The sequence below is a fragment of the Balaenoptera physalus genome (genome assembly GCF_965194825.1).
Source record: "Balaenoptera physalus genome assembly, chromosome: 7".
In the NCBI taxonomy this organism is placed as follows: Eukaryota; Metazoa; Chordata; class Mammalia; order Artiodactyla; family Balaenopteridae; genus Balaenoptera; species Balaenoptera physalus.
In genome coordinates this window covers 107,886,507-107,901,342 of record NC_138886.1, presented here as the reverse complement: position 1 = coordinate 107,901,342, position 14,836 = coordinate 107,886,507, and the positions used below count along the sequence as shown (strand labels likewise).

Here is a 14,836-nt window from a genome sequence, read left to right as displayed (position 1 = left end):
GGACGCAATACACACAGTCTCTGCCAAGATTCCTTCCCAAAAGAGCCAGATAGCACAAAGCACCCTCTGAAGCCCAGCTTTGATCTTTTCCCTCAGGCTGAGTGGGCGATAAAGCCCACTCAGGTCTAGAGCACCCAGCAGCACCCATGCACCTTTCTGAAGTGTCCTCTGGGATTAGGACTGGGAGTGATGGGTGAATCAAGCCAAAAATCTGGCAGAGGACCACTGCCCCCTGCCTGACTCAATATACCCCCAGGGCAGGCAAGCCTAGCAGCAGCTTTCAAATCAACCACCAGGGAAGCCAGCTGGGGCTCCCGGGGAAGGGCAGGCAGACCAACCCTGGCTTGGAGGGTGGTGGTCCTCAGGGTAGGAGCGCTGCAGGGTTGTCCCTCCCAGGCAAAGCTAACTCACAGCGCTGTCCAAGGTTACTCCTGGGGATAAGCTTTCTCAAACGGGTGCAGACAGCCTCGGGCAAGCGCAGGAGGTTCTTTAGATGTTGCCCCCTCTCTGGCCCACTGAGCTCCTCTGGGTGCGTCAGCAAGTCAAGCAGCCTCCATACCAAGTAGAGCGAGGGGCACAGAGCGCCAGCGCAGATACCGTCTCACGGAGACGGGCCTGGGCAGAAGGAGTCTCAGGGCCTGCTTCCTGTTTGCTGCTAGCCCTCTAGCATCCCTTCCCCTCTCCGGCTCCCAGTGAGAAACTCATTCCTCTACCAAGGATCATCCCAATAAAACACACATCTTTAAAAGAGGGTCCAGGAAGAGCACGACCCTCCACTAACAGGAGCGGGTGTCTTCAGTCGGGAGTGTCACGTGGCGAAGCATCTGGTAGGGTGGAGGTTTGAGGGAGGCGGAAATAAGAGGGGAGAAAAATTGTATGTAGGAAGACTCTCCACCCAGTGGTAGGAAGAAGCTCATCCCCAGGGGCTGGGGCAGGGAAGGAGAGAAAAGAGGGGCACCTACTTTATTTTGTCCACGTACAGTATATATTTATAGAGCTCGTATGTTGAAAACTTTACACAGTCAATACCTGTAGCCTCTGGCCCAGCCCTCTCCTTCCAGATACTTATCTCCCATGTCCCAGCCTGCTTAACCCCTGGTACACAAAGGTGTCCAAGGCAGCACCCACTTCGCACTCTGATGCAGAGCCTGTCCAGCAGGGGGACGCGAGAGTATCCAGCAGAGACCTGGGAAGGTGAGGCTGCCCTCACCCACAGCACAGGCAGGTCCCAGCCTCCGGCCTCACTCAGCGAGGAGGAAGGCGCCTCACCAGCCCCCATCGCCTATTCCAGGCCAACTTGATATTGGCGCGGCCCCGGTGCGGAGGTGCCCGCAGGGTGGAGGGCGGTCTGAGAGCGCAGCCGGGCGCTCAGGCCTGGGAGTTGACGGTGCGCGGTGCGGAGTAGCGCTGGCGGGCGTGCTTCTCGCAGTACAGCTCGTCCCCCACCCAGAAGTGCCCTCGCATCTTCAGGTTCAGCCCGCAGTCGGCGCAGGCGTAGCAGCCCGGATGGCGGTACCGCCCCTCCTGGATACGCACGGCCTGGTTCCTGGGGGGGGGCGGGGCACAGGGAGGAGAGAGCCATTAGCCTTGTGGGGGAGAGGAGGGAGGGGCAGGCGCCCCAGGCACGATGCCACCATTCCCATTCTCAGGGAGCCTAGTTTCCAGCCCAGAGTCAGGACCCGGTAAGGCCCCAAAATCTGTCACTTGACTCCCCAGGCCTGCCCTCAGGAATCTCCGTTCAACAAACAAACAGCCCACACCCCCGGAACCCCAATTTTTAAAAAGTCATTCCTCCCCCACACAAAGGCAGACAAGCACCATCCTGAATCTTCTGGATTGTTAATAGAGCAGTGATTCTCAAAATGCGGTCCCAGCGCCAGGACCCACAGCATCACATCACCTGGGGATGAACTGGAAATGGAAACTCTGGGGCTAGGGACCTCCTGAAGAGGGAACTCTGGGGGTGTGGGCCCGAAATCCCTCAGAGGCCCAGCTGCTGATCTTGAGAAACACCGTATAGGACCCCCTCCTTGGGCCTGCACAGCAGGGCTGGGCAGTGTCGTGTTCTGCAGATGACACACGGAGGCCCACGGAGGCTAGGGATTTGCCTAAAGTGAGTCATCTGACCCTCACCACTGTGCACAGAAGAAATTTATCTGGGGGGGCAGGGTTCAATTTTCCAGAGAATGTGGCTGCATTATAATGAGAAAAATGGGCCTACCTCTGGAAAACGCATCCCATTCCAAAGAGGGGGAGGAGGAAGTAACAGCAAGAGTTTCCAAGAGGAGGCACCTCATCCAGAGGCAGATCTGCAGAGGCTTTGAGATTGTTGGAGAGAAATTGAAAGCAGTAGCATTTCTTCCTCCTCCAGGGAGGTGGGGAAAGAAATCAAGGAAGACGAGAGAAAGCAGGAAAAAGCCAGTGCAGGCATCCTAAGAAGGCTGAAGTGACCCCTGAGCCCATCACAGATCCACTGTAGCAATGCTCCCCGCAGGGTCCCTGGCTAGTGGGTCCATGCAGGCCCCTCCTGAGAGCGTCCTGGACCCCGTCCCCCACCCTGCAGGGTGTGCCCTGCCCCCCAGGCCGCCAGCACTCACGCGATGCTGGTGCTGCACTTCTCACACGTGTGGAGCTTGGGTGGGGTGGCCAGGGCCCTGGAAGTGGGCCGGGAGGACTGGGGGCTCAGCGAGCTGGGCAGGAAGGCAGGTGTGCCACCTGTGGGGGGCGGGGGATGAGGGTGGTGAGGACAGACAGACACATCAGAGCTCGTCCACAGCAGTGCCATCAGGCTGTATTTTTGATGCCCACTCCACCTCCTCCAACACAGCTCCAAAGAGACTCTTGTCAAAGGGGCACTTACAAGCGGACCTCTAAAGTAAGCCTGGGTATGAGAGGGGGTCATGGGGGAAGGAAGTGATCACCCCAGATCCTTGGCTGAGGTTGGTCAAGGGCAGGGAGCATGTTCAAGGCTGAGTTAGCCCAAGCTAAGGCAGCCTGAGCAGTGTCTGCTCGGTGTCTGACACGTCAGGCCAAGCAGGCATTTCCTCTCTCCTGACCCAGTGATGATGATATTAAGAGATGGTAATAATAGATAATAACAGTACCACAGCAACTCTATACAGTTTTCAAAGGGCTTTCACATGCATTATTGTGCCTGAGCCTTAGAACAACGCTAAGATGAAGCACGGATGCTATCAGACAGGTATGGTCCTCATCTGCAGCCGAGGACCCCGTGACTCCAGGGGTGAAGTCACCATCTGTCTGCGCTGCCCTCACCCCACCCTTCCGCCTCTCCCCGTGCCCCCTCCCAGGGCCTGCTGAGGCCTCAGGGTAGTGATGGACAAGCTTTGCTCCAAACCTTCTCACCTTGTCTCCGAAACATCAGAGTTGGAACCAGCCCCCAGGTACCAGTGATTGTGCCAGTCAAATACTTCTGACTGTCCCATCCTTTCTCTCCCTGATACCACTGCCCAGGCCAGGCCTTCCTCATCTCTCCCCTGGACCACGGCAGTGCCCCCCTCACCCCCACTCCCCATGCACCCACACGAACTCCTGCGGCACGGTCCACTTCCTGGGGAGCTGGGCAGCCAGTCTGCCCAATAAACAGGGTTCCTGGCGGGGCAGACGTGGGTCCTGACTGCCTTCGATCTCCACACAGCACATGACTGGTCCATCACACGACTCGGTAAACATCTCGAATGAACAACTGAACGGCTGGCAGAAGCCTGTATCTCTGCTGCTCACTTCGGCACCTCACACACCACCTGGAGTTATTTAACTGGCCCTCCTGGGTTGGGACGCTCCTCGGGCCTGGCATGCGAGGCCTCGCAGCCAGGACTTAACCTCCGTGGCCACCGTCCGTGCAGCCAGACCCCAGTGTCCTGTCAGTCCCACCCCAGAGCCCTGCGGCTCCAGCCTCCACATTCCACACTGCTCCCGGCCCCCATCTTAAGGCCGTTTGTGAAAGTCCTGATCTTTCTTCAAGGGCCAAGTCAGACTCTTCTTCCTCCATGAAGCTGTCCTTGGAGACCCAGGCCCCACAACCCACATTCATCATTCCCTTGGCACTTCCCCTGATGCCAGCCAGCACCTCTGGGTTGCACCCCAGTAACTCCTACCAGACCGTAAGCTCCTGTAGCGCAGGGGCTGTGGCTTCTACGAGTCAGAGCCCACTCCCGTGATGAGCACTTAACAAATAACTAATTTAATAACATGCCCGGTCGGGGGTCCAGGGTGTCCTGGGGGAACATCCTTCTCCTACCCGAGCCCCCCGGGGGCTCACCTCTCTCCTCAGCCTCCAGGGCTTCCTGCAAGAGCCGAAAAGAGCTGGACTGCCGGGGGGCCACCCGTGCCTCGCGATTTTCCTGCAGCATCTTGAAGACTTCTGAGTCCTCTCTCAGGAGGTGGCTTTCCCCTTCCGAGGCCACACTGCAGGGATGAGAAGGAGGCAGCCAGGAGTGAGGGCCCCGTTCCCAGGGGTTGGGACGAGCATGAGGACAGAGAAAGAGTGTCCCGGGGGGGAAAAAGGATTCTGGGGGCCAGAGGAAAGCGGACGGGGCTTAGGGAGGGGGGACCCCCCCCATCCCTCTCTGGGAAGCCTGTCTGTCTCCTGCCCCTCCCAGGCCCTCCAAGATCCCACCCCACCCTCCAGAACTCACTGGTACCTGAGCCTAGGGCTGGAGGAACGGGGACCTGGGGAAGGCGGTGGCGGCAGCACCAGCACAGCCGAGTCGCCAGCGGGGCCCAGGCCGGCCTGCGGGAAGGAGAGGCACCAGGGGAGGAGTCAGCGGCCGGGCCTGGGGCCAGCACACCCATCTGGGCAGCCGAACCCAGCTGTTCCCCAGGCCCACCACCAGGGGGCCCCCGGCCCTTGCTGACCAGCAGCCCCACCCAACCAGCTCGCAGAACCGGGGGTCAGCAGCCGCCAGCAGCTGCTCCTGCTGGGTCCCCGAGGGGAGGGAGGCCAGCGCCCAGCTCTAGAAGGGTGAGCCTGCTGCCCTAAGGGGACTGGGCAAGGGGCAGGATGAAGATGAGTGTGCGGGGCCACCGTGGCTGTTCCTCTGCCATCTCACATGATGCGTTTGCAAAGATGTTGCACACTGGGGCCTGGCAGGCAGAACAAGCGGAGAGAAAGTAAGCTGACCCTTTTGCAGTGAGGAACAGGAAACATAAAGGGCCAAGACCCCTCTTGGAGTCAGGGCTCAGGCCGCACAAAAGTCCTGTCTCCTACACCCTCTGGTCCTTCCTCTGAAACGGCCAGGGTCTGGGCTCACCAGCCTCTCCCGGCTGCCCTGGAAGGTCTGGTCCTGGCCCACAAAGCCTTGGGGAGCCGGGTCCCCAGAGCAGAGCCCCCCGCTCAAGGTGTGCTGTCCCTCTTGGGCTCCTACACCTGCTCTCTACCTGGAGATCTTGCCTTCAGTCTCCCTGTTTTCCGGCCTGCACTCTGCACCCTCCCCTACTCTGCTCCCTCTCCGTGGCCAACACCAATGGAAAGGACAGCCTCAGAGACGACTAGGCCGGCCAAGGTGCACCAGGCTGAGGGCATGGTCTCCTGGAAAGGAAAATGCCCTCGATTTTAAAGTTCAAAGTTGGGGATGAATTATGGGGTCAAGTAGAAAAGCTGCATGACTTCTTAACCTGAAAACAGAAACTTCAGAGTGCTAAAAATACAGCCCTAGGGACTTCCCCGGCGGTCCAGTGGTTGGGACTCCATGCTTCCACTGCAGGGGGCAAGGGTTCGATCTCTGGTCAGGGAACTAAGATCCCACATGCCATAAATTAATTTTAAAAGTTTAAAAAATTTTTCTTTTAATTAAAAAACAAAGCCCTAGGCCTTCCCTGGTGGCGCAGTGGTTGAGAATCTGCCTGCCAATGCAGGGGACACGGGTTCGAGCCCTGGTCTGGGAAGATCCCACATGCCACAGAGCAACTGGGCCCATGAGCCACAATTACTGAGCCTGCGCGTCTGGAGCCTGTGCTCCGCAACAAGAGAGGCCGCAATAGTGTAAGGCCCGCGCACCGCGATGAAGTGGCCCCCGCTTGCCGCAACTAGAGAAAGCCCTCGCACAGAAACGAAGACCCAACACAGACAACAAATAAATAAATAAAATAAAATAAAATTAAAAAAAAAAAAGAAAAAAAGCCCTAGACCCTCACCCCACTGGCCCTCTTGCACTAGCCTGCATTCTTCTTCTGTTCTTGGGCTTCTACAGGTAAGGGGATTAAGGGTCAGAAGGGCAAAGTGGCCAATCCAAGCCACCTGGGGAGTGGGAGCCAGGGCTGGGAGTCCATGCCTAGGCTCCTGGGTGCCCAGCTGCTGCCATGCGGCCAACTCAGGAAGGACAACTGGCACCAGGTACTCAAGAACGATGTCCCATCTCGCTGCCCTAGACAGACCAGCGTGTGCCCTGCATGGGGGCACCGGTCAGCAGGGAGAGAGGGCTGAAATCCGCCCTGACTCTCTTCTCAGGCCATGTCCTCATGCCGGCCAGAAGGACAGGGGTTGTTTTCACTTTACATCTGCTCACCCAAGTGTGTGCCTCTCCAGAGGGGGCAACTTCCAGTCTCTGTAAGGTCTGTAGATGTCCTTTGCCCTGGGCCCAGCGCAGCCTCAGCCAGCTCAGGAGCCAGCAGCAAAGCCATGGCCACAAGAGCCTGGGGCAGGGGCACCTCATCTGTAGTCACCTCTGCCACCTTTCTCCTGCCAGAGCACCTCACCCCGGTGGAGAGGAGCCCAACGCCCTTAGCTGGAGCAGCTTCACTTTTCCTCTCCCCACCTCCCTCCCAGTCACCTGTAGGTGACACCTGCCTTCACAGAAGCGACCTTTCATCTCTAGGTCCAGAAAAGCTGCTCACCTGTCCATCGAGAGCTGTCTCCAGCCAACCCCTCTCAAAATGTGTTAGGGGGCTGTTAATAAGCGATTGGCAGGGGGATCCCCGGAGAAATTCTGCAGTTAAGTAAGTTCAGGAAATTTAAAAATTAAACATCTTTCTTCCTCACAGGCAGGACTTTTCAGAGCCTTTAAAGGTGCTCAAGTGCACGGTGACTCCCAAGAGGGAGCTGTGGGACCCGGTGACTCCCACCCCGTCTGACCACAGTCTCATTTGTAGAACAGAATGCAAGCTTCACGGGGTTAGGAATTTCTCTGTTTTTCCACCTATGCATCCCCAAAGCCTAGAAGGGTGCCTGACACAAAGCAGCTGCTCCACAAATATTTGCTGAAAGAATGACCAGGGGCCTCAGGGTGAAAGAAGGGAATTCAGAGCATCGGGTCTGACTCTGAGGCCCAGAGAGTGGAAGGGTGCCTTGTCCAAAGTGACACAGTAGAGGTGGGACTAACCCAGGTCTCCCTGCCACCCGGCTCAGGGCTCCTCTTCACACCACATGGGTGGTCCTCAAATCTGTGCGTGCATCAGATCCCTGAGGGCTCCTTAGAACAGGGATGGGTGCCCTCACCCCGCCCCTCACCCCTGTGTCCGATCCAGTAAGTCTAGGCTGGGGCCTGAGAACTTGCATTTCTAACAATTTCCAAGTTGCTGCTGCTGGTTTAAGAGCCACTCCCTGTCCCACCCGCCTCTACCCTTTGCCCCGGTTGCGAGGAAGGGGGGTAGGGTGGACCAAGCTCATTCCCAGCTGGTCTCAGCCCGGAGCTCTCTGGAGAAGGCCCCCAGGCCCCGACACGCCAGGTCTTGCATCTCCCCAGCTCATCGTTCTCTAATCGGAAACCTACCCCGTCCTGCCTCTGACATCCAGCAAAGTTCCTGACAAAGCTTTCTCAGGCCACCCCAGCCCACACTCAGCTATCCCCTCCCAGAATGCCTCCTGCTTTTATAATTAAGATCATACTGCTCAGTGCTTAATTTTTCCAAAATTGTTTTGCATGTTTATCTTATCTCTGCAACTACATTTTTAATTCTTTAAAGACGGGATCTCACTGAATACATACACCTCTCTGCCCACCTCTCCTGGAGGGTCACTGGGCAGGCCAACAGAGGGTCACCAGGGAGCCACTACTATGCAGCCCCCAGAGGACCCTGCTCTTTCCTTCTCCAGAGCCCCCAGTTTCTAGCACCCTCCCCCAGTCATCTCCAAAGGCTCTGCTTTCTGGAATGCAGAATCTACCCGAGGTAGGATTCCAGCAGCTGGGCCTCATCCTCTTCACCCCAAAGGCTGGACATGCCCCCGCTAACTCTGCCCCCAGCAGTTGTGGCCCAGGACTCTTGGCCGCCTCCCTCCTCACCTCCCCACCCCTGCCCTTAGAGAGGAGACATACCCCCAAGGGGGTGTTGGGCTGTCACTAGTGGACAGTGGGACCTGGCAGGGGTGTCCAGGGGAAAAGGGGAGGGGAGGGGGGGCAGACAGAGAGTAAGCCAAGTGCAACCGGAGTCGGAACCACAGGCCGGCTGGTGGTTCTCTGGTGGTTCTCGGGGGCTGAGTCAGAGGAGGAAGAGGGGGAATGGGTGATGGGAGTTGGGGGCGGGCATGGGGCTTGGAATGGGAAGGAATGTGTTCAAGAGATACAGCCAAAGGGAGTCATCCCAACAACAGCAGCTAAACTATTTCGGTCCCGGCCCAAGAGAAACACTTGAGAAGGGAGGAAGCCAGAAGGAAGGGGTGAGGCAGCGGCGGGTGGGAATGTAGGAGGTAGACGGACACCTGGGCCGGGACGGGTAGGGCCAGTGCAGTGGGTGTGACCCTCACCAGAGCTCTGGCCTCCCGGCTCCAGAGAGGAGCGTGCCTATTACTAGGAGACCGTGGTGCTGGCTGCCGAGGTGGCACCAGCCGCACGCAGCCCCACGGGCACCACTAGCAGCCAGCCAGGACGGGAGGCTCTCTCCTCCCCTCGGGTTTCCTCACCTGTCGGCTTCCGGGGCGGCCCCTGTAGGACAAGTGGTCAGCAGTAGTGGGTTCCGGGGAGTACGCCAGGCTCTGGAAACTGAAATGGGGAAATGGACAGTGTGTGCCGAGGGCCCCGCCACCAGGCTGCCCCGGGAGACAGAGGTGACCCCAGGGCCCCCTAAACCCAGCTACAGAGACTTTGAGAGGCCGGCTTGGACCTGGTGGCCAGGGGGCCCACCCGCCGCACTCACCTGTGGCTGGTCACCACCTCTCCCGCGGGGGCCTGTGGGCTGGTGGCGGGCAGGGTGGAGAGGGGGCTGCCTGGCCGGGGGCTGAGGGAGGCCTGGCTGGAGCAGGAAGACCGCAGGGAGGACTGGCTGTCGGTGTGTGTCCTCCTGGAGCCCTGCGGAGAGAGGGGCCTGGAAGGCGGGGCCGAGAAGAGCAGGGAAGGGGGCCCCCCATCACTTCAGGGTGGGGGAGTCCCAGCAGGAGGCACCGTCCTACCTGGAAGCTAGTGGCCAGCACTTCGGGGGAGCTTTCCCCGTTGGTCTGCCCGGGAGAGGCAGCCTGAGGCCTGAGGAGAGGACAGAGGGAGACGGAGGGTCACTGGGTTCTCAAGATTAGGAACATGTCCAAAACATTCGGACATCGGGTAGCCAACTTTTAACTTTGTCAAATTCACAACAAACAACTATCCTCAACGACCACCATCATTTCTTAAAAGAAAGGACAATTTAGCACCAAAAAGTAGAAAGGACATGATTTCAGCAAAAATTCAATAAATTCAATTTTTTTTAAGAGCTCCTCACATCATCACCCCTCCCCCCGCCTCGCCTTTGGTTTTTCTTTTCTATTCTTTTTTTTTTCTTTGGTGGGGGGAGCATTTCATCCAGACTTTGTCGCTGGTCAGCATCAAGTTTGTAGATTGATTTGGACTGCTGATTGTATATAAATAATCCTTTATCTTTCACCCCTGGAGAAGCTGAAGCCCAGAGAGGGAAAGTGTGTTGCCCAAATTCCTAAAGGCCAACAATGGCTGGGTCAGCTGCCCCCTCTCCCCAGGGGCCTGTCCCCCATCAGCTCCGCCTTTGAGAGGATCCCATCCTGTGATTTCCGAAGTCTTCCCCCCCACCCCGCCCCCTGTAAACCAGAGGGTAGAGCCAGCCCCCCTTCCTGCCACGCAGGCAGCTGAAGGACCTAGAGAGCAAGGCGGCCCAGCTCCCCTGCTAATCACCAAGGCTCCCCCTCCTCAACTCCCCAGGGACCCCCCCCCTCCTCCAAAGCCCTGCCCAGTGGAACCTGGCCGAAGCCTCGAACAGGAAGTGACTGGAGGGCTGGGAGCTGCTGAGGGTGAGGGATGAGCCCACCATGTCCCACTGCACCGTTTCTGGATGTCTGACTGCTTCCAGAGAGGTCAGCAGGAACCTCAGTCACCACACGCCACACCAGCCGCAGCCTCAGCCTCCCTCCCTGGGGAGAATTTAGGTCCAGAGCGGGGGAGCTTGGGCTCTGGCTCCGCCCAGAGCACTGCTTCCTGCCTGGGGCTTTGAGTGCTGGAGAGGTCTCCTGGGGGTGGGTTACTGGGGGAGGTTAGGAGGGGTTTGGCTAAAAGAAAGAAGAGACAGGGAGCCTCGGCCTGCCCAACGTGGAACTGGAGGCCTGGGGGTACTCGGCCAGGCCCACCTCTCTGATGGAGCTGGGTCCCTCTTGGAGGGACCCGAGAGGAAGTGATGGTGTCAGCAGCTCCCTGCCCCACCCCCGCCCCACTCTGCAGCTTCTTGTAGATTTTGGTCCCCTTCCCAGATGCCATGAGCTATTCTCTACCCTCCTCCTCTGGGTCCCACTCCTGTAAACACTCATGAGCCAGAGTGGTACAAAATAGTCACTGAAGGGGCCGGGGCCGCGAGAGCGTCACGGGAGCCAGCTTCTGCAGTGACGTAGGGCGGCAGGGGCGAGGAGAGGGCATTGAGCAGAGGTACCTGACTCAGGTTCAAGGCCCGCCCAGAGGGCTCTCCTGGCTGGGGAATCTCCCAGCATTCCTGCCCTGTGACTCACTGGGATGCCCCACCCCCAGGGAGCCACCTGTTCCCACCCCCACCCCCAGGCTGAAGCCCCAGGAGCCTGGGAATCTGCCTTCACCAGCAGGGCCCAGAGAGGCAACTTGGGGAGCAATGGAGTGGTTCTATGGGGAGTGAGCCCCCAAACTCCTCACCACCCCAGGATCTGAACAAAGGCTCTCCCCTCCCCTCTTGGAGGCAGGGGCCCTGCAGACCCAGCCTAAGGCACACCTTTCCCCTCTTCAACCCACTTCATGCCCACGCCCTGTACCCTGCACACCTGGGAACCAGTCAAACCCGGGTGTCCAGGTGGCTGATGCCAGCCTGCTCTGCCCGTGACTGCACGCCCAGCTGGGCACAGGGACACCCCTCAGCCCACCCTGCTGCAGCCCCAGAGCTTGGGACCTTCTCACGGATGAGCCGTGAGGGCCCAGGAAGGCCAGGTTGGAGCTGAGAGCAAGGGGTGAGGGCGGCCACTGTGCAGTGGGCTGACAGAAGGCAGAAGAGTGCTGGCGGGCCCAGCAGAGGTGGAGGGCCTACCGGTCCAGCTGCAGCCTCAGGGGCGAGGGGCTCTGGCGGATCTTGCTCTGGGCCTCGGCATGCAGCATGCTCTTCGCGCTCTCACCATTGATGGCCACAATAATGTCACCAGGCCGGAGGTCAGCAGCTTCGGCCTTGCCCTGCTCAGTTACCTGTAGGGGGTGAGGGTCAGGTAGTCTGAGGTGACACTCAGGTAGGGATGGAGAAGAAGGGATTTCCTTGTCCTGCCCAAGAAACACAGAAGCTGGTTTCAACCAGGCTGGCCTGCATCTCCCTTCAACCTCTCTCTCCCAGCCTGCCGGTGTCCACCCGGCCCATCAGCTAGTCCCTTCCAAAAGCTGCAGTGGCAGCCCCCCGCCACCCACCTCAGCACTGGCGTTCTAACGGGGCTCCCCAAAGAATGTGTAATGGCAGAATTTCAAGAATTGTGCTTGGAAATACTTCTGGATAGAGAGCCCTGCCTGTGCAAATCAAATCATGCAGGCACTGCCTGCACGCAGGCCCTCTGCGTGAACACTCCCTGGCCTGGGCCTGGGTCAGGGGAAAACTGCCAAGAGCTCGGGGCTCTTGTTCTAATAACCACCCAAAATGGCTGCCAGCAGGTATGGGGTTAGTGACCAAGGAGAAAAGAGAAGGCCTTGCATTGGGCCCAGCTCCCTTTCACTCTCCAGAAGCCTGTTTCTGAAGTGGCCACCACATCCCCATGGCAACGGGGCCCCAGCCCTGCCCACGCCAACAATCCCAGAAGCAGGCCTCTGCCTCCAAAACAGAAAAAGAAAGGTGTCCGTGAGGACCAAGCGGACAGGGCAGACTCTCACTTTGGGTGGACCTCCCCGTCTCCGGGAACCAGCCCTTACCCTGGTCACCATGATAGGCGTGTGGAAATCCCTGCCGCCCGAGATGCGGAAGCCCCAGGGTGCGGGTCCCACCACGTCCACCGTCAGCGCCATACCTGAGGGAGAAAGGTTGGAGGGATGGAGCCGGCCCCTCGCCCCACAAGGGACGCTGTGAGGTGGCAGAAGGGGGTGACAGGTCCCCAGAGCAGCCAGTCAGGGGCTGGCGGCGGCGGGTGGAGGTGGGTAGAGGAAGTGACTAACCTCTCCCGCATGCCCCAGTTCCACTTCCCCCCCACCCTGGGAAGTCAGGACTCAGAGTTCCCCCTGTGCGCCGTCTTCAGCAGAGCGGCGGGGTGCTACACGGGGGCTTGCTGAGAACAGGCGGGCGGGCGGGCGGGGCTGGCAGGTGGTAGATGTCAGCATTTCCTCCCTCTCCCCTCCTCCACCATCAGGGCGAAGTCCCCCTAGTGCTTGTTTCCGGTCCCCAAAACCGACAGCACAAGGTACTTCCTCCCCGCTCTGGGGGAGGGCAGCGCTCTGGGAACAGAGGTGACAGCACAGAAAGGGGTGGTACCACCACATACTCTCAAGTACTTGGCTGGGGGACGGGGCGGCTAGCCCACGTGAGGCCAGGGTCTTCAGAGGGACCTCCTGGCTGCCTGCCGCGCCCTGGGCCGTGTGGTCCAGGTAGGCAAGGCTGGGCTTCCCACCTCCGCCAGCGGCCTGCTGCCCTCCGAGCAGCTCCGGCAAGAAGGATGGGCTTATCTGCCAAGCAGGGCACACCCATCACCCACCGGGCGCTGGCCAACAGGGCGAGCTGACTGATGCTGCCCGCAAGCTGGGGCCCCAGCCAGGCCTCCCACCCACTGCCCCTCCGCTGGGCAAGGGAGTGTCCCTGTAGACCAGACCCTTGTAGGATTTCCTGACCCTCTAGCTCTGGAGTCAGGAGCCAACCGAGGCAGGAAGCTGCAGTGCCAGGCTGGGCCACCACCCTACCCAGCGCCCACCCTGAGGCCGTCCCTGGAGAGGGCCACAGACTACAAGCGCTGCCCGGGTCTACCAGGCACAGTGGGGCCACTTCCCGCGTTTAGGAGCCTGGGGAGAGGGCGCCCGGGCGAGCGGGGCTGTCTGCCCTCTTCCCGGCCCTACGGCTTCCCCTTTTGCCCAGGCCCAGCCTCTGTCCCTCCCGCAGGCCCCAGGTCGGCGCTGGCGGCTAGCAGATGCCTTGGATACCCAGACCTTTGAGCCGGCCAGTGGACTCCGCTCAGGGGGCCGCCCGGAGGTGCCCAGACCGTCGGCCCGGCTCGCCCACTTCTGGCTCCTTCTGAGCTCCGAGACCAAAGTACCCGCGCACGCTGGGGGCTGGAGGAGGAGCAGCCGGGACGGGAAAGCCCAGCTCGCGGGGGGCGCCGACCGCAGGCGAGGCTGCGGGGAGCGGCCGTGCGCGGAGGAGAGGTCCGGCCGCCGAGCCGGCCGCGGGCGCGCAGAGCTGCGAGGGCGCCGGGGCCGGGGAGGTCGCCGGCCGTGCGGACCGTACGCAGGTGGGCGCGCTCACCTGGCTCCCGCTCACCTGTCGGGCTGGGCGGCCGGGCTGGGGAACGAAGGGAAGGGAAGGAGGGAGGCGAGGAGACGCCGCCGTTCCCGCCGCAGCCGTCTGCCCGACTCTGGGGAGAGCCCGCCCGGGCCTCCGGGACCTGCCTCCGCCCATGTGATCCCAGGGCCGCCCCTGCCGCCGCCCCTGGCCAGGGAGGCCGCCTCCTCCGCGCAGCTCAGCCCGGGCGCTGCCACCTGGCCCGCGCCCCCTGGGGGCCCGGGGCTACTCTCCCGAGAGCCCCCTAGAGGCTGCGGCCATCCTCCCCGGGGTGTCCCCATCCTCCCGAGGTGAGGGGAGGTGATCTGGTGACGGGCCCGGAATCCCACTTCGCAGACAGCTGAGCCTGCTGACCCCCGAAGCTCGCCCAGGCCGCCTGCGCCCGCCCTCCTTCAAAGGGGCCCTGAGCTCCCGCAACCCCAGTCCAGGGCCGGGGAGGGGGAGGGGAGGGCAAGCTGGGTCTGTCTGCGGTCGACCCGCCCGGCTCCTCCGCCCACTCCAGGCTCCGAGGCTGGCGCAGATGCAGCCCCGACACCCACAAATCCCAACCCAGAGGCCGCCCCTCCGCCTTCCTGCCTGGCCAGCGCGCTCGCGGGGCGGTGGCCGCGGACTGCTGCGGCGCTTTGGCTGCGCAGAGCTCCCCTGCTTGAGATGCGCCGCAAGCCTGCTCCACTCAGGGCGACATGCCAGGCCCAGGAAGAGATGAAGAGAGACTCCGGCTGGAAGTGACCGGGCCCCCTCCTGGGCTACACACGTCCCTTGCGGGCTGATGCCTGCTCCGTCCCTGGCTGCCCTCCCCTCACCCTTTCGGCTGCCCTGCCTGCGGCCGGCCACTACCAACAACCACCAATGGCCCTGGTCCCCCCTGCCCCCAGGCCTCTGCCAACCACCTGGATCCTCGGCTCTACGGATCAGGAGAGGACAGCCAAGGAGAGGCCCCAGGTGTTAGCTCAGAACCATCTGGCAAATGGTT

General features: G+C 60.7%; 1 protein-coding gene across 1 annotated transcript; it reads right to left on the bottom strand.

Annotated features, from left to right (window-relative positions):
* Positions 1 to 962: 962 nt before the first annotated feature.
* On the bottom strand, positions 963 to 14,342 carry PDLIM2 (PDZ and LIM domain 2). Its single transcript, XM_082470710.1, is given in 12 exon segments — positions 963 to 1,546; positions 2,598 to 2,715; positions 4,283 to 4,428; positions 4,665 to 4,753; positions 8,858 to 8,936; positions 9,091 to 9,242; positions 9,344 to 9,413; positions 11,437 to 11,588; positions 12,294 to 12,388; positions 13,512 to 13,537; positions 13,539 to 13,870; positions 13,872 to 14,342. Coding segments are annotated over 12 exon segments (1,710 nt in total). The 5' UTR covers positions 14,145 to 14,342; the 3' UTR covers positions 963 to 1,368.
* Positions 14,343 to 14,836: the final 494 nt, after the last annotated feature.